The sequence below is a fragment of the Rhamphochromis longiceps genome, linkage group LG3 (genome assembly GCF_057381845.1).
Source record: "Rhamphochromis longiceps isolate RC_006_pf linkage group LG3, R_longiceps_female_GT1.1, whole genome shotgun sequence".
In the NCBI taxonomy this organism is placed as follows: domain Eukaryota; kingdom Metazoa; phylum Chordata; class Actinopteri; order Cichliformes; family Cichlidae; genus Rhamphochromis; species Rhamphochromis longiceps.
Genome location: NC_140559.1, coordinates 48556335 through 48583584, shown reverse-complemented (window position 1 = coordinate 48583584; position 27250 = coordinate 48556335). Strand labels below are relative to the sequence as shown.

The following is a 27250-nucleotide window of genomic DNA, read 5'->3' as shown; positions in this document are numbered from 1 at the left end:
CTTAGGGAAGGAGCTGACGTGGATCATAAAAGCTTTTTGCATAGGTGTCAGTGTGGATGGAATAGGTTTTCCATAATTGCAGCCTATAAAAGTGTCAGGTGACGGACAGCCAAGGCTAATGAGAGAGTGGAAAAGGACAGTGAGGCGACATCCCATAATAGGGCTGAACGATATATCGCATTTGCGATAATATCGCGACATGATCAAGTGCAATTTTCTAACCGCAAAGGCTGCGATTATACTCTGGACATGTCCAAATTCATGGGCTGCATCCTCCTGAGGCCGCATTTGTAGACCGATTACATCACAGCGACGTGCCGAAGGCTGTCCAAATTACTACCATATCCCAGAATTCATAGCGCGGCCCAGCCAAACTCCAGTTTCCAGCAATGGCGGCCGCTACTAAGTTTTAAAATTACTCATACTAATCTTTCTGGGTCACAAAATAAACTTTTAACATATTTTCAGGCGAGAAAGTAGTTGTGTAAACATCAAATATCTGCACGGTTTATCAAGATATCCCATATTTGCAAAAGTGCTTCGACGTTTTCAGAGGCGTCTGCTACCCACCAGCTCGACAGCTAGCCGGGAGCTCGAGGGTTACTGATGCGGCCGAGAACGGCACAACTCCCGGCACATCATTTTCAGATCACCGCGGAGTTTCACTGCTCGGGTTAAACGTAATATATAAGTCACTTAGACAACCTAAAAATGTTATTGTTGGGCTTTTTTCAGTGTTTTGTTTGTTCGTGAGTAAATCGGTTTGGCTGAGATTAAAGTTATTAGATTAGATAAAATAAAACTTTATTAATCCCCCGGGTGGGTTCCTCCTTGGTTTTCACACAGCTGACTAAACGTCAAACAGAAAACTTAATAAACAGAAGTATGAGACAGTCGAGAATTTACGCCAGTGTCTGGTTATATTTTAGATAGCAAGAAGCAGACGGCCGAGTTTATTAAACTCCACCGAGACAGCGGTGACGCTAATCAGAACTAGCCTTCTGATTCAGAAGGCTAGACCGTCCAATTTCACGCCTTTAAACTTTAAAGGCGTGTTTGTGTGTGTGTTTATACAATTGCTATTATGTTTGCACTTTATGTGTAATGTTACTGACTGCAGAGATCAGTAAGATGTGTGTATTTTTTATTTATTAGTTTTATTTATTTAATATTATTTTTTAATTGAATGACTGTCTAGTAGTTCACAGATGTCGAAAAACTGAGTGTGGTAAAGCCACTGATTTTTTTTATGTATATTTCTGCAATCTGCACATTGTACTGACTTTCATTTTAATGTTTACACCAGGGTTCCTTGTCAGCACTTTATGCTCAGATGTTTGTAAGCTAAAAATAAACTATTGTGTATGTTCAAATATACTGTTGTGATTGAAGAAGTTAAATAAAAATGTCAGTCATCAATTCATGCATCACCTCATGTCATCATAACAGAGGTCTGTCTTCCAGGAAAGAACAGTTTAAAATTAATGTAATATAGTATTGGCCATACTATATGATGTATTGCTTGTCTTTGTTTAATAATACAGAAGACAAAGACCTTAAAAAATAATCGCATATCGCATCGCAATCGCAATATTGGGGCAAAAAATCGCAATTAGATTATTTTCCATAATCGTTCAGCCCTATCCCATAATTATCACCTTAAATCAAAAATTCATAAGAGAAGAAAAAGTAAGTAAATAAACAGGAAAAAACCATCCGTTTGATGTATGCTTTCTTTTTTCTTCTTGTTTTTGACAGAGATGTTACGGTGAAGAGAAAGGTGAGGTGATGTGGTCGCCGAAGCAAAACTAATGACTGAATAACAGCCAGCGTTTAAAGTCACATGCAAGATAAAAATACAATCAAGCAGTAGATATTTCACTGGTATATACTGCTTAACAGCAGATAGATCTCCAAAGAATCAAAATAAAAACGTTTATGACAATTAAAGGTGCATTTCAGTGGGGACTGAGTGGCTTCTTTCATAGCACACGGCCTTCTTGATGCACACCTGTGTCCAACAGTTGACAAAGACATTCCCCAAGGGTAAGGTAAAAGACCAGAATGTAAACCTTTTGATGAAATTGAAACCCTTGGAGGCTGAGGAAATATAACCCCACCAGTCTATGAAAGCTGCTCCGTTTTGTCATTGATCAAAAAGTATTAAAAATATAATAAAGATCTGTTAGTGACTGATTAAAGGTCATACGAAGCTAACAGAGATTGAATAACAATAAAAAAGAATCAATAGTGCAAATATTGGTCTTAGGGTAACTTCATATGAGCACTGTAACAATGATTAAAGAGCTTTCTGGGGAGTGCAGGGGTGGGATTTGTTTCAGGTCGAATCGTGAAATGAACAATGCTGTCACTGAATTTATCTAATTGGTATAAATAAGACAAAATGCCCTTCTTGGCTTTTAGTGCATGATGAAAGCCCAGGGGAGGGAAAATGTATGTGAATTGTACTAGAAGTGCTTTGTGGCTTCATATTAAAATATTGACTATGCTCTGCTATAGAATCTCAGGCCACAGTACTCAGAGTACTGCTAAGCGCTTTGGAAAGATGTCGTTCTATAAACTGTCTTTAATTTTTTCCCACCTGATCGCAGACATACCCCGGCTGGTCAGTGATTGGGATTTTAACTGTGTGCACAAAAGAAACAGTGATTGAGGTACTTACCCTAATGAGACCTCTACTCCTGCCGTGCTCTTTTGTGTAACTTGATTGAATGGGCACAGGGTATAAGTATACCTGCAGAGACAAAATGAAAACCAAAACGTACTCACTAAACTGTAGATTTTAGCTGGTCCCAGATAAAAGTTCAAGTTAGTAACCATCACAGTTCTCAGGACCATTCTACATCAGGGCAAATACTCCTTAGGACAAAAGGAACCTTTGAGTGATGTACTATCATGGCATAAGCAAAGATATTGGTGCAACACCGGCAACCACCATATATACAAAAGAAATTAGCAAGGACATTTTGAAAGCACTCTGGACGATGTTACATTTTATGCAAAAAATAGCTCTAAAGATCTAGAGGTTTTCTAGTAAAGTCCAGGCTTTATTAGGGGTTTATTTTGACTTATCAAAGGAAAAAAACAAATGGCAGCATTTTCTGTGAACTACGTGGGATAGATGAAGATGAACAAAGATTATAAAACAGTAAAAGACCACAGCAACCAAAGAATATCTTTTGTTGATGATGGTAATATCAGCACAAATTATCTGTAAGTCAGGTTTTTGGAGGTTATCAGGAGCAGCAGCAGGAGCTGTAGTGTACCCCTAGGAAGCATCTGTCAAAGGTAAGTCCTTGTATCCTTGTATAAAAGACAGTACAGGTGCTCTTTTTATAATATACTTCACAGTGTCTACTAACAATGGACAAAAACATTTCAACTATAAGCTGCCATCAGTCCAACTTCAGACAAACAACAAAAACCCAGCACACTGTTACCGTATATAACATTGTATATTTAGCAATGTAGAGAAAATAGTGAGATGTTATTTTAAAAGAGCACAAAGTCAGTGCCATTAGCCACACGTCCATTTCCAGTTAAATTGTTTTGCTGAAACCGCACACAAAAAGTACAGAACTCTGAACCCGGTGTTATCTCACTTACATAGCTGTACATAGCTGCTGCTGTACATACTGCCAGCTAGCTAATATGCTGGCATTAGCATACTCACTTGCAGTGTGAAATGAAACAAAGTCCCATAGGGAATGCAATTCTCGGGGGCCCACCTCAGTGGACAGTTACCCTCATGAAGCCCTTGAGGGTGCATATATCTAATTTGGCAAGTTGTTCATGGGCACAGCCAACATACTCAACCCTGCTGCTCAACCCACAAATGCATTTTCCTTATGTGGCACCATTCAAGGGGAAATAAACAGGTCTTCCAACCGTATAACATTTATTGCCAAGAAGTGTTGTTAAAACAAAGAAACCATTGACCAAACTTTTGTGCCAAGTTTAGTTGAACATTTAGCATGTACTCCAGTAGCTGGTGGAGACTAAACCTCTCTGGATGCAACAAAAGAATTACAATTACATAACGATATTTCAAAGTTATGGTTACTCTGAAAAACTTGACAAAATAATTCCCATAGCTGACACAAGCAGAATTTAAAGCAAGTTATAGTCAATACTCTAGAAGTCAACTAAATCAAAGCTATCTTGTCTAGTCTGTCCTGGCTCAATGGCTCCCACCAGTGACAAAAGATGCCACTATCATCACTAATCTACTAACAAACTGATCAAAGACAATCATGGTGAAACTTACAGGAGAAAAGCCGGCCTGGTTTGCTTCCTTGACATCCGAACTATTACAGTGGCTGTTATGAGAGGATGCCCACAGTCGAAACAAGAGGAGAGACAATGAGTGAGGGAGGGTGGAGGGAACGAAAATGGCTATGGTGTAAAAAAAATAAATAGACGTGGGCTGGGAAGTGTAAGGGCGACGAAGAACCGTGTGCGAGAATAGGAAGATGAAAGAAATGAAAACGATGAACATCAGAGACAGCGGGGCAGAAAAGAGGTAAGTGATTGGCTGTCGAGTTCATTTGCTCTTATTTACACTTGCTTGCGGATTGAATTAAATACGGCTCATTTTTGAGACTTTTATTTAGTCATTCATCCTTTCATGTCTGCCCTGTATTTCACAAACATAAGGAGAAAAAATAACGAGCATCTGCAGCATTACTATGATGTCGGCAAGAAATGCAGCCCCACATGTCTCAACAACTCTTGGATTGACTGCAATGGAATTTGGTACATTTATGGTGCATTCATGCAGTAGTGATAATACTTTGTGTTGCAAAATATTGCCTCATTTTTTTATTTCTTGGCTGACACAGGGACCTCTGCATAAAGGGAAGCACACAACACTCAAGCTTTACATTAAATGAGATTTATTTATAAGGGTCTATATGCACAGCAGGATCAAGAGTGAGTCAACAAGAGGTCAGACTTAGTGAAGGAAACAATGTTTTGTGATTGAGTTTGAAATTAATTTAATCCTTAAGAGTTACAACACAAACTTTGATGAAAATGTTAACCTCGATTTAGCCTTATGTACCTTCCTAGCTTACCTTTGTAAGCTAGGATGCAAAATAATGACATTCAACAATAACGCCTAGAGTGCATTTCATTCATTGGCACCTTTCTTACGCAGAATAATAAAACCTGTCTGCTGTCCAGGTATTTAGCTGCTAGTCTATTCACGCTGCAGGACTCACGGCCAATTGTAGCCCAATCATCTTTCTGCTCGCCTCCTTTAAACCAATCAGCCTTCACTCTGCATCCTTTAAATCCCACTGTTTGTCTTTCATTCTTCCTTGCAGACTCTTTTGTCCAACCCACCTCCACCAAAGCCTCCATGTGATCCCTTAATACCATCAGGGTCTAGACAGTCCTGCTCTAATTCCTATCACTTCTGGGATTTCATTCTGCTGTGATGGGCCATCAGCATCTAACCACCAAATAGCATAATTGAGTTCTGCAGATCAATAATTAATGTTCAATTCCTTCTAATGGCTTCTTTGCTTGGGATCATTGCTCTGCTGCATGATCCAGTCTGGGCCAAGCTTGAACTATTGGACACACGACCTCACATCTGACGCTACAATACTTATTATTGCATTGCAGACTGTAAGAAGCTCAAGTCCTGCAGCTGCAAAACCACCCAAATCATCACACCTCCACCATCATGCTTTACAGTCAATATGAGGTGTTTGTGCCGTGGTTTGGTTTTTGGCTGGACATCTCCACTTTGGTTTTATCTCTCCGAACGACATTGTTCCACGTCTCGTGGTTTGTTCAGATGTAGCTTTGTTGTTTTAAGGGAGAACAAGCAAACTGCTAAATCATCTGCTCTTATGGTCACACTAATAATCAAGCAAGTGGAATGATTATCAGCACCCGGCTGCTCTAACAAAGGTCTATATTTTTTTTCCCCCATGACTATGTATGACCAACACAAAGTATTTCTTTGTGCTGTTCAAAACCCACATCTTGACTTTCACTATTAACCAATCAGTATTTGACATTCTAACTTTAACCACTGATTGTTTATTCGGACGTCTTCTTGATCCACTCTTTCCTGCTGTGTATACAGAACCCTGTAATGGGTCAATAGCATTGTTATTATCACAATATATTTAAAAATCACAAATGCAACATTAAATATGTTGCCACTTTACATTTTAAAATTAAAGAAATATGTTTAAAAGAGTTGTGGACTAATTTATTAAATTTTTATTTACATAGTTGTCATAAGTGCTGTAGCTGAATGCTTTGTTTGCACGCTCATATTAAACATTAGCATGTGATTATCCCAAAGTTGTATCTAATATGGGTGTAGGCTCTGCTTCCCAGAATCTACACCCAGAATATTCAGCTCCGAAGTCACATGAAAAGTCAGCAGGAGACCTACAACTGAATTAAGTTCAATGAGGACCTCATGTAACTGGTTTCTATCATGATCCGATAAATGCAAAACTGATTGCCAAATAGGACAATGTGATATGTGCCAAGTAGCTTCCCATGCTAAATAAAATAATAATTAATAAATTTGAATTCCCTCTCGACATTGGCTTCATTGTTCCTTATACAAGCCAGGAGATTCATTAAGTTTGTAAAGCAGGTGTTTCAGCAACAACAAACATCCTCATCTGAACTCTGAAACAGATGGCACCTGATAGACAGAAGCACAGTGAGCACAAAGAAGGGGGTGGCGGTGGAAAAGTACGAAATGAAAACGCTATCAAATGAGTCCCAGAAGGGAGTACCCCTCTATGTCCGTACCTCTTTTCTCCCTCTCTTACCCTCAAGGCAAAGCCATCTATCCCTGTACACTTTTGCTGACACGCCATCACTGTGCCAAAAGAAATAAAAATACGGCCAGGCTATTTGTGTGTGAGGACACTGTGATTTGACCTTGGATGCTCTTCTCCGTGTGGCAGCCTGCAAGAAAACAAAGCAGGCATAGCAACACAGAAAATGTGTCGCTGGGTAAAAAAAAATTGATTAGAGATTAGAAATGCCGAGCAGACTGTGCTGCAGGTTGATTAGCTGCCTGTCTGCAAGACAGACACTTCACATTTTCCCATGTTATATAAATGGGACATAGCAGAAAGGTCGAAGAGGCACATTTACACAAACTGTCTCTGGCTATCCTAAGCAAATGAGCACAGTGTGACATGAAGGAGGAAGTATTCGTGAGATGGATGGGCAGTGACAAAGGCTTTGAGGAGAAGAGACTGACAGTGCTGGAAATATAAGACTAAGAAGGAGCCAGGAGAACAAAGACAGAGGGAAGGGCAAGACAGAAGGATAAAAAGAATAAAAGTGCGCAAAAGAGAGTAGGAGGGAATCAAAGTGTGCTGGTGGTGACGCTCTGCATATGAATCACCAACTGCACAGGCCTCGAATATGACAGATGATGACGTGCAACACGGGAGACTCTGAGTGGAGGATGCAAAAGAAAGAGAGAAGCAAAGGGAGAACACAATAGGTGACTAAATAAATCTTTGAAAATGATTAGAAGCAGAAAATCAGAAACGACAAGACTGATCCTCCCATTAAGGGCCTGAACTCCAACGCCCACCGCTCGATCTACGACCTTGTTCCAATGCAGCTCTGGCACTAGCCACAATAAGTTGGTAACACTGTGTCAAACTTTGGCAGGTGTTCTAGGGCCTGAAGGTACACATTTACAGAATAAATATCTTAGATGCAACCACTTAGCCCCTCAGGCTTTATTTCATGCTTCACCGGATCAGCAGGCTCAGTTCACTCATAAATCTGTTGATTTCATAAAGAAAAACTAGTTCTGTATTGAAATTCTCCCCAGTTTAACTCAATTTACATATAACACACAATCACAAAGATTAGTCTTAATGGTGGACGAATTAAGATATTCCAACCATCACACTAATAAATTAGTGAACCTTTGTATGTGATTGTCTGTTCATCTGGACAACTGGTTATTCAAACTACTTTAAACTTGCCGGTTCTATTGTTAGGGACATGACTAAGTGCATTATTGAGTGTCAGGTTGTTTGCACGATGGGTACACCAAAAACCTGCCTATGGCTACTATGGTTACCAGCAGATTGCCGCAGCTAGCTGTAGTTTGCAAGGAAGGAGCCGATTTGCAACCATTAATCAACTACTGTCCAGGTGGGAGGTATTTGGTGCAGCACCAAATACCTCTTTCACGGAGCAACCTCTGGCAACCACTCACCAAGTGCTTGGGGAGTACACATTTCTAGCTAGCAACCAGTGGTTTCTGGAAGGTCGCCGACCGGTCTCTATATTTCACAGAAAGAGTTTTAAAGAAATTCAATAATAATATATATGCTTGGAATTATTTAGAAAACACTGAAATGTTTACAAACTACCTGTGTAACCTAAATGGAGAACTTTAAGTGCCACTGTAAATTGTGTTCTGTTAAATATGCGCCTTATTTTCATGTCATTTTTGCTAAATGATTGAAGGGGAACAATTAAGCTAATAGGGCTTCACTAGCTTTGTTTTTTCTTCCAGATGCCTCAAAAATATGTGTTTTATCTAATTGAACTTTTTTTAACAGTAGGAAAAAAATACTTGGACTAAAACGAGGTCTGACACCCGTGCACCACCAGGAAATGCTGGATTACACCAGACTTTTTCGTATATTTCGACATTGTTGTGTCAGTTAAGTCGGTGAGCATATTCATAACAAACATCAAAAGTATGAAAAAAGCAACATTGTTAGAAACTGGAAACAACCTTTAACAATCAAATGTTAATTAGCGTTCCGAGACAATCCCTCAACTAGTTCTCACTGGGGATACGCAGGAAAAAAGGTGAGCATATTTATTCCTCAATCCACTGAGATCCAGAGAAGAGCGAAAGTGAAGGGAGAGAAAGACAGCAATTAAGCACTTCTCCCACTAGACTGCTATGTGACGGTGTGGGTGGAGTTCACTAGAGGTGACACTGCAACACAGCAACATCAACACTAGCTACAGGTAACACTGTGTACACTCTGCTGGCATGCCAGGAGTCAAAGGTGATTCGGCAATATAAAGTGGTGTGGCTAATTGTTTATTAGCAAACTTTAAGGGAAACCAACACTATTCATCTTGATAGCATACAGCAACCTTAGGTCACAGTAAATAGAATGTGTTTCTGCAGTTGTGTAACAGGTTATGCTCTAGATAGCTTTATTTACTTGAGTCATCCTAATGTTGTTGATAATATTTTAAAATTCACAATATTTTGTCATCACACAGGACAGTGCAAAGTCTTGAGCATTCCCTCATTTCTTCATATTTTGTTAGAAAAACGAGACATAGATGCTGTGGTTTACTGAGACGTGCGTGCACAGAAAAATGCAAATAGGAGTTTGTAAAATTGTAACGAGATTGAAAGTCAATACTTGGTGTGACCAATTTTATTATTCAACACTGCCTGAACTCAAGCTTTCTCGTAGCTTTCTCTCAAATCTTTTCTCTGGATGTCAGCCGCCTTTTGTTCCATTCTTTGTCAAGATGATCCCACACTGCTTCAATAATGTTGAGGTCCGGGCTCTTGGGATGCCAGCCCATGACTGATAGTGCTCCATTGTGTGTTTTTCTATCCAGTTATGCTTTTACTGCACTGGCAGTGTGTTTGAGGTTATTGTCATGTCAAAGAAAGAAGCTCTTGCCAGTCAGATTCTTTCCCGATGTTATCTTAGGTTTCTCAATATGTGACGGTACTTTTCTGCACTAATAATTCTATTAATTTCGATGAGATCTCCAGCAATCCTGGCTGAAATGCAGCCCTAAACCACGACAGAGCCTCCACCATGTTTGACAGATGGCATTTATAAAGTAATGTCAAGTGTTTGGTGGATTTATATTTCCTGTTTCTCAGGGCTATGACTGTCAGATATCGTTTATTTGCTGTAGATTGTTTCTTTTTTAGTCCAGCTGCTTCTTCTTTTGCTTCCACTTATTCAAGTTCCTCAAACATTTTAAGGACAAACTGCACACCATGCATGCCATGATGTGTCAAGCATTTAACTAACAGCTCTTTGGGAATCATCCTGTTACTGTATGTCTGTAAAACTGTGTTACCTTTAGAATTTTTCATAGATGCAACTAAAGAAATGCAAAATATTTTTGAAAAATTCGTTTGTTGTTGTTTCCACAGGTGCACAGTATGACTGTGCAATAACAAGTTATCTTATCTTGTTAACTTGTCTTTTAATCCCATAAGTCAGCAGCCTTTCATATGCTTTAATGATTAATAGGTAATTATTATCTATTAAATGTCTAAACAAACAATAAAAAATGGACTGGACTGAAAATGAGGGAAAAAAACAGCCAATGTCCAAAGAAAAACTTGAAAAACTAGGATTGCCCAAAGAACTAGTTCTCAAGAGCACTTTAAGACATTAAAACAAAACTCTGGCTCCCTGCAAGCAAAATATGAAGACAAACAATGTTGTTCAGAATATGTAATATGTGCCATTTCTTATTTTAGCCAAAATAACAGTCGTATCATTGTCTAAGTGAGTAATCAAGAGAGACAGAAAGGAACAGGGAATCATTACTTTGACTTTTTCCAGAGACTGCAAAATTACAATTGCTGACAGTCACAAATGAAATAATTAATCAAATAATACATAATAGAAAGAGAAAGAAACTAATATAAGCAAGACTTTCAAATAATATCTGCCTCATCCGAACAGAAAAAATAAAGAAAATTGACATGCTGACTACTTTGGGAGATAATTATTTTAGTTTTTTTTCTGTTTTACTGGCCCCAAGGTTTTCACAGAGGTGAGTCAATATTGCGTCGTGATAACCTTGAAAAAAAATGAATCCAATTTCAATCTCTACTTAATTTCAGGACAGACTGATGTAACAGATGTAGCGCACTTTTTTCATAACTGATTATCAATTTAGAAAAACTGCTTTGAGTTATAGGTAAAATGGCTTTAAACCACTTAGACATAAATTAGGTAAGAAGATATGAATGGACAGCAGGCAGTCAGCTACAGCTTAGTTAAGAACAAAGACTTGACACATGGGCACTCTGCTAGCCCAGCTTGAAAGCTTCAATGATGGAAATATGTCTGAAAGCTACAGCATACACCTGAGTATTAGCCCTGCATAAATCTCAGATTACAGTGCAACCTAACTTCTTAAACGTTAAGCTATTTTGCTCTTGACTGATACATTTTATAAACTAAGCCAGCAAGACTGTATTGATTGATTGATCTCTCAGTCCCAAAGCAGATAGAGTATAGTGTAGTACGCAGAGTATTTCCCAGGACCAAAAACATGTACATGTTGGCTCACGAGCTGTACAGTAGAAACTTTTCACTCTTAGAAACTTAAGGTCAGTCAAAATCTTTTTTTCAATCACATTCACACACATGAATGTTCATGCAGAATTACATATTTTGTTTTTATTCACAGTCCACAATTCAATCTGACCCTATTGTAAAGTCATAGAGGCAGTCTATCCTGCCTGTCAATTAACCAGCGGCTCCAGCTTTAAGCCGCTTTGTCAACAAGTCTTCACATTGTTGAAGTGTCTTTGGTGCAGGTTGTAGTTACAAATGCACCTCTCTCACCCAGCTGATCTCAACATCAATTCTAAAGGGTGACATAGAATATATTTACCTGCTATATAATATAATGCTACAGTACCGCACAAACACCACATATAGTTGTGTATAGTGTATATAGTGTATAGTTTCAAATAGAGTAGATGGGCACCTGGAAAATTCCCTATTTCCTGCACCAAATTTGCATTAGTAAATTCCTCTCTGTTTAAGTCTAACTAAGTCTAACTAACTACAACCTTACAGCTTCCATAGAACTTTAGAGGGTAAGTAGCAGCCGGGTACTGCTAATCAAATAATCCTGATTAACCGATCATGGCTGATCTGTAAAGCCAAAGTTCTGACTGTAGCATTCTGATGTCTTAAAACAATTCCCAGCTGTGGAAGTCTCAGCGAATTCACCCAAAAGTAAGGCTGCACAGAAACTACAAAAAACCCAAGAGCTATATCTCAAACTCTACAATCCTCAGTTATCATGTTAAATGTTAAACTTCATGACAGTACAGTTAAAAAAAGACTGAACAAGTGTGGCTTGTTAGGAAGGTGAAGAACGCACAAGACTTCTGGAACAACATCCTTTGGATAGATGAGAGCAAAGTGGAGATGTTTGGCCATAATGAACAGCACCGTATACAACACCTCATACCAACTATCAAACACGGTGGTGGAGGTGTGATGATTTGGGCTTGTTTTGCAGCCACAGGACCTCGAGACCTTGCAGTCATTGAGTTGACCATGCACTCCTCTGTATACCAAAGTATTCTACAGTCAAATGTGAGGCCATCTCTCCAACAGCTAAACCTCACTGAAGTGAAGCAAAATTGTAAAATGTGTCAAAACTTAACCACAATGATGGGAGAGACTGGTAAAGAAGTTATTGTTGCTAAAGGTGGCTCTACAAGCTCCTGAATCATGGGTAGTTTTTCACAGCATTGCACAAATCTTCTAATTCTGCTGCCTTTTAACTGGAGAGTTATTGCCTTTTATTCGACAGCAAATCATTATGACTAAAAATGAGTAAAATTCCAGCATTTAACATATGTGCATTATTGATGACTGTCATGATTGATTTTTAATACGTTTCATGATATCACTTTGACAGCTCCTTTAGCCAGAGTCCAATATTCAAATAATAGTTTCACAAAAGTGCAGATAAAAATGTGCAAACAGTATACGACAAACACATAGCATATACACTTTAAATAAGCAAGTATGCACATGATGTTTGTGTAACACTTTAATGTTAAGATTCCAACTGTGACTTATGTTTAATTGATTTGACTAATTAAACTGCTTTGGAACTATTTTACCTCACCATTATATTGTATTATATTTTCATTATATTGTAAGTAGAGGCCTATTCTTACCTTATGAGCTATTTCATTTTCTTGCTATAGTGTTTTTTCTCTCTCCCCAGGACAGCATCTAATATGAGAGCACCTGCTACCAGAGATGAAGGTGGGAGAGAGGCCATTTGATTTATGTCTCGGTTGTTAAAAAAAAGGGTTCTGCAGTGTTTGGGTCTCTTTCCTACAGTAAAAGTTTCAAATTGCTACCATGGAGAGAGTTTTATTTTTATCCTAAATTTCATCTCATCAGCTCTCAAGCACAATTATGGAGTCAGATTCCAGTATTGTAGCTAATATTAGGACTATTTAAAATTCAATTTCCGGGCTCATATATTTTCAAAAAGAGCATTGCGATCACATCGTTTCTCCACACTGTAATCCTGGCAGCCCAAAGAGTCATACTAAAGCCACTTTTGAAGTAGAGACTTTTTCTTCTGGGAAGGTGAATGCATAGTGTAAACCTCTGCCACATAAGTTACCCTGAAGAAACATAAAACAGAGAATGTAAGAGCCTCTTTTGCTTAGATGCCTTACCTCGATTTAAAGAGAAAAAAAGAAGAAGGAAGTATTAGCTCAAAATTGAAGCCAATTTAGTTTTTAGAGCTATCACTGAGGCTAATGAGGCAAATAGCCCCTGGCAGATCATTTAGAGCTACATTCTCCTTCCATGTCTGAAGATGTCACTTTATTATCATTGCTGCCATTTTCCTCTCAAAATAGTTGAAGGCTGACTTATACAAAAAGGGAACAGCATAAAAAAGTCTCTTCTCAAAATTTCTGAAACATTAAGGCAGGGGTGTCGAACTCCAGGCCTGCAGGTTTTAGATATCACCCTGGGTCAACACACCTGAATCAAGTGATCAGTTCATTACCAGGCCTCTGGAGAACTTCAAGACATGTTGAGGAGAACATTTAGCCATTTAAATCAGCTGTGTTGGACCAAGGACACATCTAAAAGCTGCAGGACACCGGCCCTTGAGGCCTGGAGTTCGACACCCGTGCATTAAGGTGTTCTGAGGGTAAAACAATCACATGTAGATATAACTACATTTAACTACGTTTGTATTACATTGGATGCAACTATAAAGTCTCAATGAGGCACTCACATTGACAGAAACAAGCACTTCCTGATGGCTGCAGCCAAAAAAACACCACTACATCACAAAAAGTGCTCAGAAACTGCTTGAGGAACACAACACAAAGCCCAAGGTGCTGACCTGGCCTCAACTCCCCAGATCCCAATCCAATTTAAAATGGGAAAGATGTGGCTCAAAAAGCCAGATTCGGCCATACAGAGGACCCAAAGCATCCGCTACCACAAACCACAGGACACCTCCAGGCATTCTCTGTCCATGCCCTGATGGATAAGAGCTGCTCTGGTGGTATATGGTGGACCTCCACAATAATAGGCAATAATTGTAGCTTAGCAGTATTTATGGTCTTCCTCAAACTTAAGACCTCTACCAGAGATCTGGGATGTATGTCCAATTCTAGGAGTGGAGTCAGACTGAGCCGTAACCTGAATATGCTAGAACCAGGTTTGGAGGTCACAGGCCTTAATGTTCCTATTAAGACTGGGACCACTTTCATCTTCACCTTCCATATCTGTTTAACTTGTCCCTTTAGGCAGTGACACCTTTCATATTTTCTCATGCTCCTTCATCCTGACATTACAGTCAGCTGGTATTGCCATATCAATCACAACTGCTGTCTTTTTCCTTGTCAACCATCACCATATCTGGTTGGCTCGCCACCAGCTCTGAAACCTTGGTTGTTCTTTTGTAGGTATGTCACAGTGCGACTCCATTTTCCGAGTACGCTGTCCTGACTCACATCCTTTACATTGCTGCACTGTGTAAATGGTCTCATGACCCCATTTGCACAGCCTGCAAAGTGAGACCCTTCTGCTTAGGGCTTTTTCTCTCGCTGTCCTGATCAGAAACTCCATGATGTCCTTCAGGCTGGACTTTTGAAGTTCCTGGTAGGATTTCTTGAGGTCAACCAGTTCCTCTATTACGCCAATGATAGATCCAATGAATGGGCTTGGTCTTTTACAATACATCATCTTCATCCTCATCATTCTCTGGTTTTTGCTGCCTGAGGCACTCTCTTGGCAGTTTGTCCCTGGTGCCCATCTTCTTGATGTATTTATGGATTCTCTGTATTTCATCTTGGGCAGTATCCCCCTATCTCTTTCATTGTTTGCCTACTCTTAGGGGGCTGGACTTTGCGTGAAGTGTTGATATTATTTCTAACATTTAACTGGCTTCACAGCACCTGTTTTATCCTTTGGAGGTATTTTGGTGCAACTGAGCTGACTTTTCTTTAGTCCTGGATACAGGCCTGTGAAACAGTCAGGCATGTATCCATGTCTGCTATGCTGCCTTCTGTTAATTCTTGGTTTCTATTAAATTACCATTAAACTGACAATATAGGATAGAATGTATAGATTTATGTTTATATAGACACACACACACACACACACACAAACAAATATACTCTGCTACCAGAAAACAAAAGAGCCTACGTAGGTGTAGAACTAGTCTTATTTAATAATTATTTCACTTTTCCTCCTCAACTGTGTAACAAACTGTTCTCAACACCAAAATGTGTTAGTAAATCTACTTTAACATGACTTAAGGTGATAATTAGAGTTCCCACATTAAAAGTGAAAATAAAAACCAAGCCTACAATCAGAGGCTTAGAGAGCGACTGTGAAACATCTGTTCTCACAACACTCAGGCTCACTTCATCTAAAGCCTCCCTTATGCACAATAAGGTTCATGTTTAAAGGGTGCACTAAAAACAAATGAGCGTAGTTTGCACTCGTATGGTTTATTCGTATCACACATAACATGTAAACACAATTGCTGGATGTTCAGCATGCTGAACATGTCCAGTTCCAATAGTCAAAGTCAACAACTTAAAGTTACAAAGTTAAAGATACAACAGGAAAAAGGTCAAAATCTCCATCTAGAAAACGGCTAGTCAATAAGCTCAGTCTTAAAATATAACCCACTTCTTCCCAACATACTTTCTCTTTCTGTCTTAAAATGCACATTACCAGCAATGTGCAGTGGGTAAAATGCCATTCATAACCCGCTACACAGTAATAGTAAAAATAATGATTGTATCCATGTTTGCACATGTTAGTTATTGCGTATTTTATTCATTTATGTATTTTTAACTATATTAGGAATTCATATTGTGTCTATTGTCTGTATTGAAGCTGTGACAATTTCATTTCCTGCAAATGATTAATAAAGGATCTAACACGTATAATAAGCTATAAGTGTTTGCATCACAAAGGTTTGGTCACAGTATATTTTTACCATATTACCTTTGGTTTAACTGTGAAATGAAATAACACCATAATGATAACTCTTCTTCTTTAAAATAACTCTGCTTTCTATAATTTTATTTCATCATCTGACATTTAAAATAAAGCAGTTTTCAAATGGATGATTTACAATTTCCATTAACAGTTTGTGTCTGTGTATTTGAACAGCATAACGTGTTTTTTCAGGGTGAAAAGTTAAGATGTGTTTCCTCTGGCTGTTAAATATCCCTCTCACTTACAAGTATCTCAACTCTAGATCCGGTTCAATAATTCAGCCCGATTCATACCAGACCTTTCCCGTTCTCAACGCACATTAAATGGGTCATGTGGACGAAAGTCTCAACCCCATTTCTGAACAAAAACTGCTCAAGGCCAGAAGGTCAGAACTATCAAAGCAAATACAAAGTCTTCAGTAATTTCAGCCCTAAATGTCAAAGAGTGTGAAGAAGAAGCTTCTTTTCACAGTTGGTGCACTTGTTTCTCTTTTTTCCAGTTGAAGTCTGTCTCAAAACAATTTTCCAATGCCCATTTGAACATTGCAACATGCTTTGCATTGTAATGCAGGTGAAGAGCAGGTCATTTTTCATGTATTAAAGTATGTGACAGGAGACAAACCCCAGAGGCTTGTTTCTGTGTACTCTCTACAGTCACATGTAAAACTAGTGTTACGACTGTTGTCGTACTGTTGTTTCATATCTGAGTGTGCAGGTGACTCTCTGTGATTGGTGGATCCAAGGGACGGATTGATTGGCTAACGACCTGGAGATGGCTTATATGATGACACCGTCATGGACGGCCAGTCATTCATCCTCGGCTTACCTCAACCGGCAGACTTTATGTTACCTGTCCAGCGCTGTTTCATGTAGGAGTGGACTACCTTTTTTATTTGATTATCATTTTCTCATGTTTTTGTTAGTTAGGGAGATAAGTCATTGTCATTTGCTTTGATTCTTTTTGTAGGTAAGTTTGGTACATCCTTTAGAGGGGCTCCTTTTGTTTGTTGCTTTGGCATTAGGTCCACCCCAAAGCTATGGTCCACTCCTGTCCTTTGTTAAAATTCACTCACTGTAAATAAGTCACCAACAAATTGTACTTGTTGTGTGATGTGCTGCTTGGGATCAGACGGGGATGGATCACCCTAATGTTATGGCCCTAATGTTATGGTCTGGCCACCCCTAGACAGGCCATAACACTAGCCACACCCCATGGTTCAAAAGCTTGTAGAAGCACCCTTAGCAGCAATAGATTTTGCATGACTTTACCAGTCTGTCACATCATTGTGGCTTTTTGGCTAACTCTTCTTCACAATGTTGCTTCAGTTCATTTACACGAGTTTGTTCATGTTCAGCTCTCTTCGAGATCCCACCGCAGCATTTCCACCAGGTTGAGGTCTTGACTTTGACGGTTCCATTGTGGCACCTTGATTCTTTTCTTTTTTAGCTATTGTGTTGTAGATGTGCTGCTGGGCTTGGGCCAAGTTTTAGCTATCAGACAGTTGAATCTAGAATACTTTATTACTCAGTGGAGTGCATGGTCGCCTCAGGGACTGTAAGGTGCACAGATCCTGTGGTTGCAAAACAAGCCCAAATCATCACACCTCCAACCCCATGCTTGATGGCTAGCATGAGGTGTTGGTTGGTGCTGGTATGATGTTTTCGATTTTCACCAAACATAATGTTGTGTATGATAGACAAACACATCGACTTTGGTCTCATCTGTCCAAGGGACATTGTTCCATAAGTCTTGTTTGCTTAGATGTAACTTTACAAATCTAAGTACATGTTCTTTTTAAAGAGACGAGGCTTTCTTTCAACAAACCGTCAGAACGTCTGCTTTTATAGAGCTGTGCACACTTACTGCTAATCAGTTAATCAAGTGCACTGGATTAACAGCAATTAGGATTAGCAGTAATTCCTACAGAGGGAGTTAGGGTGTACTTAGTTTTTCAACTTTATGGCTCCTTTTACTATCTGTCCTTAGCAGCTCGGGAAAAAGAGGCTATCCTGGGGAAATTCTACTAAAAGCAAACCATTAAAGTCTTAGATTTGTCCAAGGACTGGATTTAATCTTCCATTTAAGATAAAAAATGCATTATAAATTGAACTTTAAATATCACTTTGAATAGGAAATAAAAAGATGGACTTAAAAATGTGTTAATTTGTGTATAACCACTAATACGACTATAGACTATCAGAAACAACAGAGTTTTCCACAAACCCCAAAACAGAAACCTTGGCCTCGAAACTCGAAACAGTCCAAGTGTGAGCTGTACTTTAGGATTCACGTGTAACACTGGAAATATCATATTTTTGTGGAGCTAGTGAGAGACAGCCATTTCTCAAGCAAGCTGCAACCCCAACCGTTAGAGTCGAAACAACTCATTGTAATGCATCATCCGAAGGAAAAATATTTGTGTAGGATGGAAATTACATTTTCACAGGAGTTCTTACAGTCACTGAATTGGATCATATTAGATTTGATTAGATAAGATAAACTCAGTTGATCTTGCTAGGAGGTTCAGGTTGCCACAGCAGGAACTGCAAATGAGACACAGCTTTAGAATGACTGGAAGATAAACACTGCTTTACAGAGAGATTGTAATTTTTATACACCAAGACACTTTGTTGTCTCTCTTTTGGGTTTTATTGATTCTTATGTAATGCTTAATCCTATCCTGGGTCTCCCTGTTAAATGTATTAAAGTTTTCATTGTCAGTTTTAGTTTAAATCATAGTTTCCAGTCCTGCAGAGAATAATTGCACTTTTCTCGTAAGGGTGCCAATACATACGCCAGGAAGGATTTCACTGTTCTGCCTACTTATCAGCTACTTTAAATTTACAATAAAAAAGAACCAGTAGGGGGCTAAACCATTCCTTGGGAAGCTCTCTCTCACACTTGAATATTTACAGTACAAACTAAACAGCTGGGGAAAAACTCATTTTCCAACAAGTTATTCCGTGTGACATATTTATGTGCTGTTCAGTGCTCAGGCTGTGGTTCTCCAAATTAAAAGAATGTGAGGTTGTCTAACTAACAATGGAGTATCCACAGGAATGTGACACACACTAACAAAAAGTAGGTAAATAAAAGCTGACTTTAAATAATTTAATTAATGGAAAATTTCCATGTAATTTTGTTAGACAGGCACAATGTAAAATGCTACATGTAATAGAATATGGTCAAGTTAAATTGACTTGATGGGTATCGACTCAATTTATAAAAAGCAACATTACCAACCTTAACAATTAAGTATTTGAATTAATAAACCTTTGATTTTATATATTTCTCTTCTGTTTTACTCAAAATTATTGCTTCATGTTTACGAGGTTTGGATAACAACTTAATATTTTGTTAGCGTTTGCCTGAAATACCCTGAAATCTGAAAACACTGCACCGCCCTGTGTATTTATAGGTCTGCTCGGTTTGCTATGTGTTGGTAGCAACTCTTCATGTTTTTGAGTATTATGCACTCTGATGTAAGTTCAATGCCAGTGCAACAGCAAGCACAGCTTGCAAAGCAATCACAAGGCAAAACCTATCATACATGTTATATGTTATTGTATCATATAATGATAATGATCTCATAAAGGAGATTAACTTCACTTCAGTCTGCTCTCAGTAAAAACAGGAAGTCCTCTTTTTTTTAAGTGGGCTTAACCAAAAGTCTCCAAGAAGTTGATCCTGACTTTTTAAAGACGACCAGCCCACACACACTCATCGTCCAGTTCACTGGCCATAGATTGGCAACCTGAAGGCTGACAAGGTGTGACAATTTTATGACCACACCAGACACACTCGGTCCTGCTGCCAGCTCACAGGTTTATGGACCTACAGAAAACTCTTGCTTCTTCAGATGGCCACCCCTGCTGTGGACTGGGCAGAATCTCCAAGTGTGTTCAGATGCTTACAGGAAGAGACCAGCATCCTGGCAGCCAAAGTCTTTGTTGATCACAATTGAGCAAGCGAGGCGGTGATTCAACAGCAAAATAAGTTGGCTTTTTTTTTCTCAGCATGGCTTCTAGGATTCAGAAGACTACATCTTCTCCAAACTTACAGAAATATCATCAAACAGATATATTTATTTGAATGTGTGCTTTTGGCCATCTGACGAAACCAAACTCAACATCCCGAACAAAGCAAAGGAAGACAAGCTTTTAGGTTTGTTTTGGTCTGCTCTTCTGGGATAAAACAGCCTTATTTAATATCTGCTAAAAGCTCGGGGTATAGTCATCAGATACTTGCTGAGTTTGTTTTCGTGCTCGGTGATAATGGATGAACGGTGTACAGTTTTTAGAGCTTTTTAGTGAAAATAGCTGTATGGTTATATCAGCTGAGAGACTGTAAAAACTGTAAAGATGCACAGTGAAAACCCAAAACAAGCTAAAGGAATATAACACTTCCTATAACTGAAGGGAGTAACACCCCAAACATCTTCAAATACTGTTCTGATGCACACAGCTAGTATCAGGTAGAACACCTTTTTCCCTTCAGAGCTGCTCTAATGCTTCACGGCACAGATTCAACAAGGTGCTAGAGATTGTGGTCCATATTGACTTGATAGTATCACACAGTTGCTGCACAGTTGCATCCATGATGAGAATCTCCTGTTCCTCCACATCACAAAGCTGCTCTACTGATTTCAGATCTGGTGACTGTGGAGGTCATTTGAGTCCTCGTTTGTTTAGCCAGCAAACTATAGCCTCAGTGTCCTGAGTGTCATCTGCTGCTGCTGTGGCCCATCTGCCTCAAGCTACAAGGTACTGTGCATTCAGAGATGCTATTCTGCACCTTAGTGTAACCAGTGGTTATTTGAGCGACTGTTGCCTTCCTGCTAACTCAAAACATTCTCCTTTGGCCTCTGACGTCAACAAGGCATTTTCTCCAGGACGTTTTCCCTTCAGACCAATTCCTGTAAACTCTAGAGATGGTTTTGTGGGGAAAATCCCAGTAGATCTGCAGCTTCTGAGATACTCAAACCAGCTCATCTGGTACCAACAATTATGCCACGTTCAACCTGGCTGATGATTGTATATTAAGAAGAGTTCTTCAGCTGTCTGCTTAAAGATATAAGCTTTAAAATGCTATCATCTCTGACACTGCATAATGCAAATCTTTAAGCAGACGAGAGCAATCCTTCTGCCTCCGTAGTTATTGACAGTTGGACAAACGTGACCTTTTGAAGTTAATTAACCGCATGAGCAGCTCCCTAAGAGTGATGTTAAATTTCATGCTTTAATGTAACAACAGCATCTGTGGCACATCTATCATCATTTAAAAGCTAAGGGTCTGACGAAGTGCTCGTGCTCCAAGGCATGGACCTGCTTATGCAGCTGTGGCAGCACAAGCACATTTTAACAAGATCCCAATTAGGTTAGCTGCAACTTTTGCCTTTCTGCCCCCTTTATAAGCTGGGACAAACAAGGTTTTCATGTAGTTTTTGTTTCTTCAGTGTATCTGCTAGAAGAGCAACAGGCTGCCATGCTTCATGTTAAAGACCGGTACAGTGAATGACTGGCAAATGATTTGCAGCAAAAACGCTTTCTGAAATTAGCTTTTCTGTTTCTAGCATCTCGCTGATGTCCACTGGCAGACGGCAAATAGTTTACTGTCTAAAAAAGCCCACTGGTCCTGTCAAACCCAATTTGCAAATAGACAATATTTGTGCTAAGACGCTATGAAATCTACTTCATAAATCTATATGGCTCTTCATTTCCATGTTACGCTCAGCAGACACATCTAGGACTCCACACCACCCGCATTGCCATGGTTTAGATCCAATTTAAAACAGCTCCCTCTAGGCTATCCTGGTGAATTCCCTTTCTTCACTGGAAGAACCCGGCGAACTGTTAAGGCCATGTGATGTTCTGCAGACAGTTGGAAGTGTCACTTGTGCTGCGTTATCCTTCTCTCTTTCTCTGTCAAAGCTGAACAACAGTGGCAGGCATGACTCACTGAAGAGCTGTACTTTCTAATGACACAAGAGCGGAGGCTGAGTCAATCTGACCTGACAGTCTTGCATAAATCACGGGCCTTCGATTTAAGTTGCTTTGAGGAGTGTCAACAAATCCACAGGAGGAATATTAGGCTCTGCTGTAGGTAGGGACTCCGCCTCTGAGAACTCATTATGGGGTGTCTCCCTTCATGCTGTGCCAGGCTGTGTTGACTGAATTGCCAGGCTTATTTTGGATTCGCTGGCAGAAGCTCGCGTTTTAAATTCCCGGCTTGTGATAAGGCCTCCGACAGCACCCTAAAGACCATTTCAGGGGAAAATACGTGGATTTTTTAATGGCTAAATTTCTGGAGGTAAACTTCAGTACAGTACTTTGAATGTGATGTAATATAAAAAGAGGAGCTTCAGGTATGGAGAGAGGGGCTTGGGAGTGCAGCAATAAAGGCCATTAAATGATAATGCAGCAAGAATAAGTTCTCTTTGTAAGCTTTTATTCGTTTTGTTTAGAGTCTTTAGAGAAACTGATGAGAAGGCAATGTGGAGAGTGCTACTACACAGCATTTAGCTTCCAATCTCACAGTTAATCATTCCACTTGAAAGTGTTTCACAACAAAAGACTGTTTTCTTTTCTCACCTACTTTGAAATCAAAGTAATTATATATTTTTTTCTCCCATAGGGACAAACAAGAAAGGCCTTCAAGCCCTAGTTTGCACAAGCGATTCACACAATCATGAGGCAAGGCGGCGACGATGCAGAGGTCTCAGGAAAAAAGAAAGAAAAGAGGGCCCACGTTTACAAAGACGAAAGCAGAAATCTCAGCTGGCACCTTCCAATACAGATGAGACTCACTTTTAATAACAAGCTCTGAATGCAACATACGAGCGTGACCAAATCCAGTTTATACAGTTTAGTCTCAATGGGGTCGTCTCATCAACTGCTATCATCTCCCTACACAAACCCCGCCCAAGCACCAACTGGATCCCATCCATTTAAATAATGCACAGCTATTAGTCATATTAAAGACAGGCAACATTTCAGCACAGCAAACTTTTATGGCTTCGGGCACTTATCTTCGATATTGGCTGCCACTCAAGAAAGGATGGAGCAATTTAATCAAATGTGAGAGATCTGAACACCAGGGAGGGCGCTTGTAAGACGGTTTCAACTGACGATCAAGAAGCGGGAAAGAGAAGTGTGTTATTCTGCTCCATCATTGGAGAGGAATTGTAGCTTTGCTACTTGAGGGCATGGGAGGGAGAGTTATAGAAAGCTGTTGGTTTATGTGTCTGTCAATGTCATGTCTTTTCAGGATCACAGTTCAAGGCAAACAGCAAGGATAAAGAGGGGCAGGGAGGGGAACTGGTACATTGGAGAGAGGGTGCTGGTAGGTCAACTGAGTTGACGCAAGTAGATATTGTGCTCTTCGGTGGTTTCAAGGATGAAAAATAACAGAATGTAAGATGCCAATAGGCCAGGGAGAGCATACTGTGGGTTTCTGTGCAAAAGGCTGAAGGTGTGAGACTGAGAGAAATAGGCTAACTTGATAAATGTGCAAAGAATTGGAGTCAAAATATGAGCAAAAATAATCCGTCCCATCTTTCTTTTGGCTGTGGGAGCAGAAATTATTTTACCGGTACTGATAATTTTGCCACTGATAATGGCACTGAGGCGTTTCAATGTTAGCAGATGATATATATTTAATGAGAATAGCTCAAAGATATAACATGAATTTGATGGCTACATATGATACACTACAGGTCGCAGGCTGATGTTTGTCAAAGACGCATAAAATAATGATCTTTAGTTGGAGATGAGAGCTAGTTACACCCAATACAGTACAACATGGAACATGGAACATTTATTTTACTTCAGCAAAGTCGACGTTAGGCATAACAAACATGACAGGTTTCAAAATGTACGTTTAATAAGAAAAATAACTAATGCTGTGACTTGAGGATACAGCAAGTAAAATTTAGGTAATTTAGGTAATTAGCTAATGCTACTAGCATAGTAGCATTAGCGGCTTCCATGAAGTGGATGATCTTATTTATTAATTAATTTACATTTTTTTATGTTATTTTAGCTGCAGCAAACAGTATAATCAGTTAAGCTGAGTGATCGTAGAATTACTAAAAGGCAACTAGAGATTAATTTGAAGAAATACACACATTTTTCATTTGTTCCTTCAACCTTTGCTGTTTTATGCAACTAAAAAATGATACCATCCATACAGCCTTTGGGTGTTATGTGACTGATAATCGCCTATTCCATAAACTCCCATGGCTTGTTTCACGTATGTCTTCAGGGCTCGCAAAATCGCTAGCCCGACGTCCTGGGGCTAGCGATTTTTCCAGTCGGGCTACCAAAATCTCTCTCTTCCCTGCCCGTTGGGCTATCGCAGGAAGGAAAAATATATGTCAATGCTTTTGCATTCTTTCGGAAATGTAGCTGGGTAATTATGTCATTGGCATCGGTGAGCCACTGTCAATATGTGACATATTGAAGTCGCGTTTGAATTTGCGCTTGTTTTTTGCTTTCACTTTGCAATCGCGCGAACTGTGTATAGAGAGCGACAGCACTGATTGGTGAGTGACGATAATTTGCGCACCAATTCCTCTGACATCGTCTTATTAATTGTTAGCTTACTATGCAAACATGACAAGTGAAATCTCCCGCAGCTTAAACATGTGAGAGGTTGATCGCGCAGAGAATCGCTGAGCTTATGTGAGTCCGTGTGTAAAAGCAGCAGTATATATATTTTAGTTCTGCTGAGCCAAATAAGACAGGTCAGGGTGAAGAAGTGACAGCCAAAGAAAAGCTTACCACAAAACGGAGAGGTTATGACAAATCAGACTATAAGGCAAAAAGAAAGTGCAGCTTTATGGTTTCATGGACAAAAGAATTTCTGTGGCTGCAATATGACGAGCTAAATAACCAGGGCTGCACATAAGTGGTCCGCAGGTGCGCATTCGCTGTCAAAATAAAAAACACGCACCAGATAAGAAGTTGCAACGCGTGTTTGCATACATAAGATTTTCTGGAGGAGGACAGACATTTGTTTAGAACTCTTAAAGATGTCGAAGAAGCTCCTTTAAGCAATTACTTTGGTGTTCCTCCACCTCCAAAGAAATGTCAGAAGGAGTCCGAACCACAAAAGAAGCACGTATTCTCAGACAAGTGGTTGCAGGAGGTGAGCTGGCTTCAAACAAATGATGAACGCACAGAGATGTGGTGCAGAATATGCCGTGAAAATCCCACTCTAGGACAAAAACAGCCTTTATATGGACGCAAACGCGCGCTGCACTTCTTATCTGGTGCGCGTCTTTAATTTTGACAGCGAATGCGCACATGCGGACCACTTATGTGCACCCGTGTAAATAACATAATGTTCTGCCGGGTGTGTTGTTGGTTTTCCCTCGATTCCTGAGTCGACAAGCGCCTTTGTTACTGGGACCAGTCATTTTAAGAAAGGCCCCCATTAGAAATGCATTATTGCTCAGTCTGCAATATCTTTCCCAGAACAAACACCAACTGCAAATAACAGACTAAAAATAAACCTGAAAGATCTGTTTAGAACAGCTACTATGTTGCAAAGAGTGAACTACCACTGGCACAATGTAGCCGTCTTTGCAAACTTCAAACAGCAAACTGCCTCGATCTTGGTTCCACTTACCCGTGACTTCAGTGGAAATTTCAGATTCAGGATCTGACACAGACTGATTCATGTCCTACACAGTTCTTACAAGTTCATAGAAATTTCTGTTTAATTAGAACCAAGTGTTTGAGTTGATGATTGTCATTTTTATACAATGTTGTAATTTGTTTTAACTATTTTTTGATTAATGTTTTGTTTCCGTTACAATATTATACATTAAAGTATAATATTGTAATGGAAACAAAACATCAATCAAAAAATTGGTCTTTTTTTATTCGGGCTGGTCTTTTGGTCATTTAGGCTCTTTTGGATCTCCGGTGGTAAAGCTCAATAAATAATATAGGAGCCACCTTCCCATCCCTTTAGCGTGAAATTAAACCATTTTTCAAGCAGTGTGAAATATTGTTATGTAAAACTATCATGTAATGTAAAAACCCTGAGACGAATCTTCTTCTGGCGTACATGCAAGAAGTTCATCTTTGCTTTTCAGATTTTGCCTCCTAAATGGCAAACTAAGCAAACAAATCACACTGGTGAATAAGGGCATGGGAAAACCACTGATTCCAAGGATGTCTGAAAATGTATTCGCAGTGCAGATCTCTTAGTGCAGATCTCAGATAATTTTCTTTCAAAATTGCAACCACCCACAGACTTCTAAAGCTCCAGCTGGCAAGCAATCCTGAGGAGAACAGATTCTACCCCAGCAGGGGCCATAGGGATGCAGCAGGAGAGAGTAAAAGAAGCTCATTCTGTTGATTAAATTTAGTTGATTTAGCTGCTTGGCTTCTCCAGGGTGACTTGGAGCTCACAAATTATCAATCTTAAATGGTAGATCTTTACGAGATGGTTCACATTCCTTATAGACACAATTTGTTTTAATACAGTTGTGCAAGACAAGAAGTTGATTTTTGCGAGTTCTCTTGAAAACAGACTGACTTCCACATCCAGGGAGTTTACGCTCAACTTGAGGCACAGAGGTAAAACACAAGTAATAAAAACAAAGTGTTAAAGGCTTTAATGTTTCAAGTAACAGCCTTTAATCGTGACAAGTGCGCTGCAACAACGAAACGTGATTTTTAATATGTAGCGTTTGCTTTGAGCTTTTTAACTGCAGAGGCCAAACAGATACAACCGGCACAGGTGCAATGACACCTTGTTTCAATCGTGTTACAAAATGTTACAAGCACTGACAGGACAACCATAGGATGGGATGCCACGTTTGGTGTCGACACTGATAAAATAAAGCTTGAGGCTCAAGCCTTAGGATGAAACGACAGCTAGTTTGTTTTTCTGTTACCAGATAAAACGATTCTTCGTTTCGTTGGCAGGAAACGTTATTACAA

General features: G+C 39.5%; 1 protein-coding gene across 1 annotated transcript in view; it reads right to left on the bottom strand.

Annotated features, from left to right (window-relative positions):
- Positions 1-27250, bottom strand: part of LOC146675123 (glucosidase 2 subunit beta-like) — a 191053-nt gene that overhangs the window by 26252 nt on the left and 137551 nt on the right. Inside the window, exon 13 of the mRNA XM_085400177.1 lies at positions 2684-2755. Within this exon, the coding sequence (XP_085256303.1) occupies positions 2684-2755 (72 nt within the window). The remainder of the gene's footprint in view (positions 1-2683; positions 2756-27250) is intronic.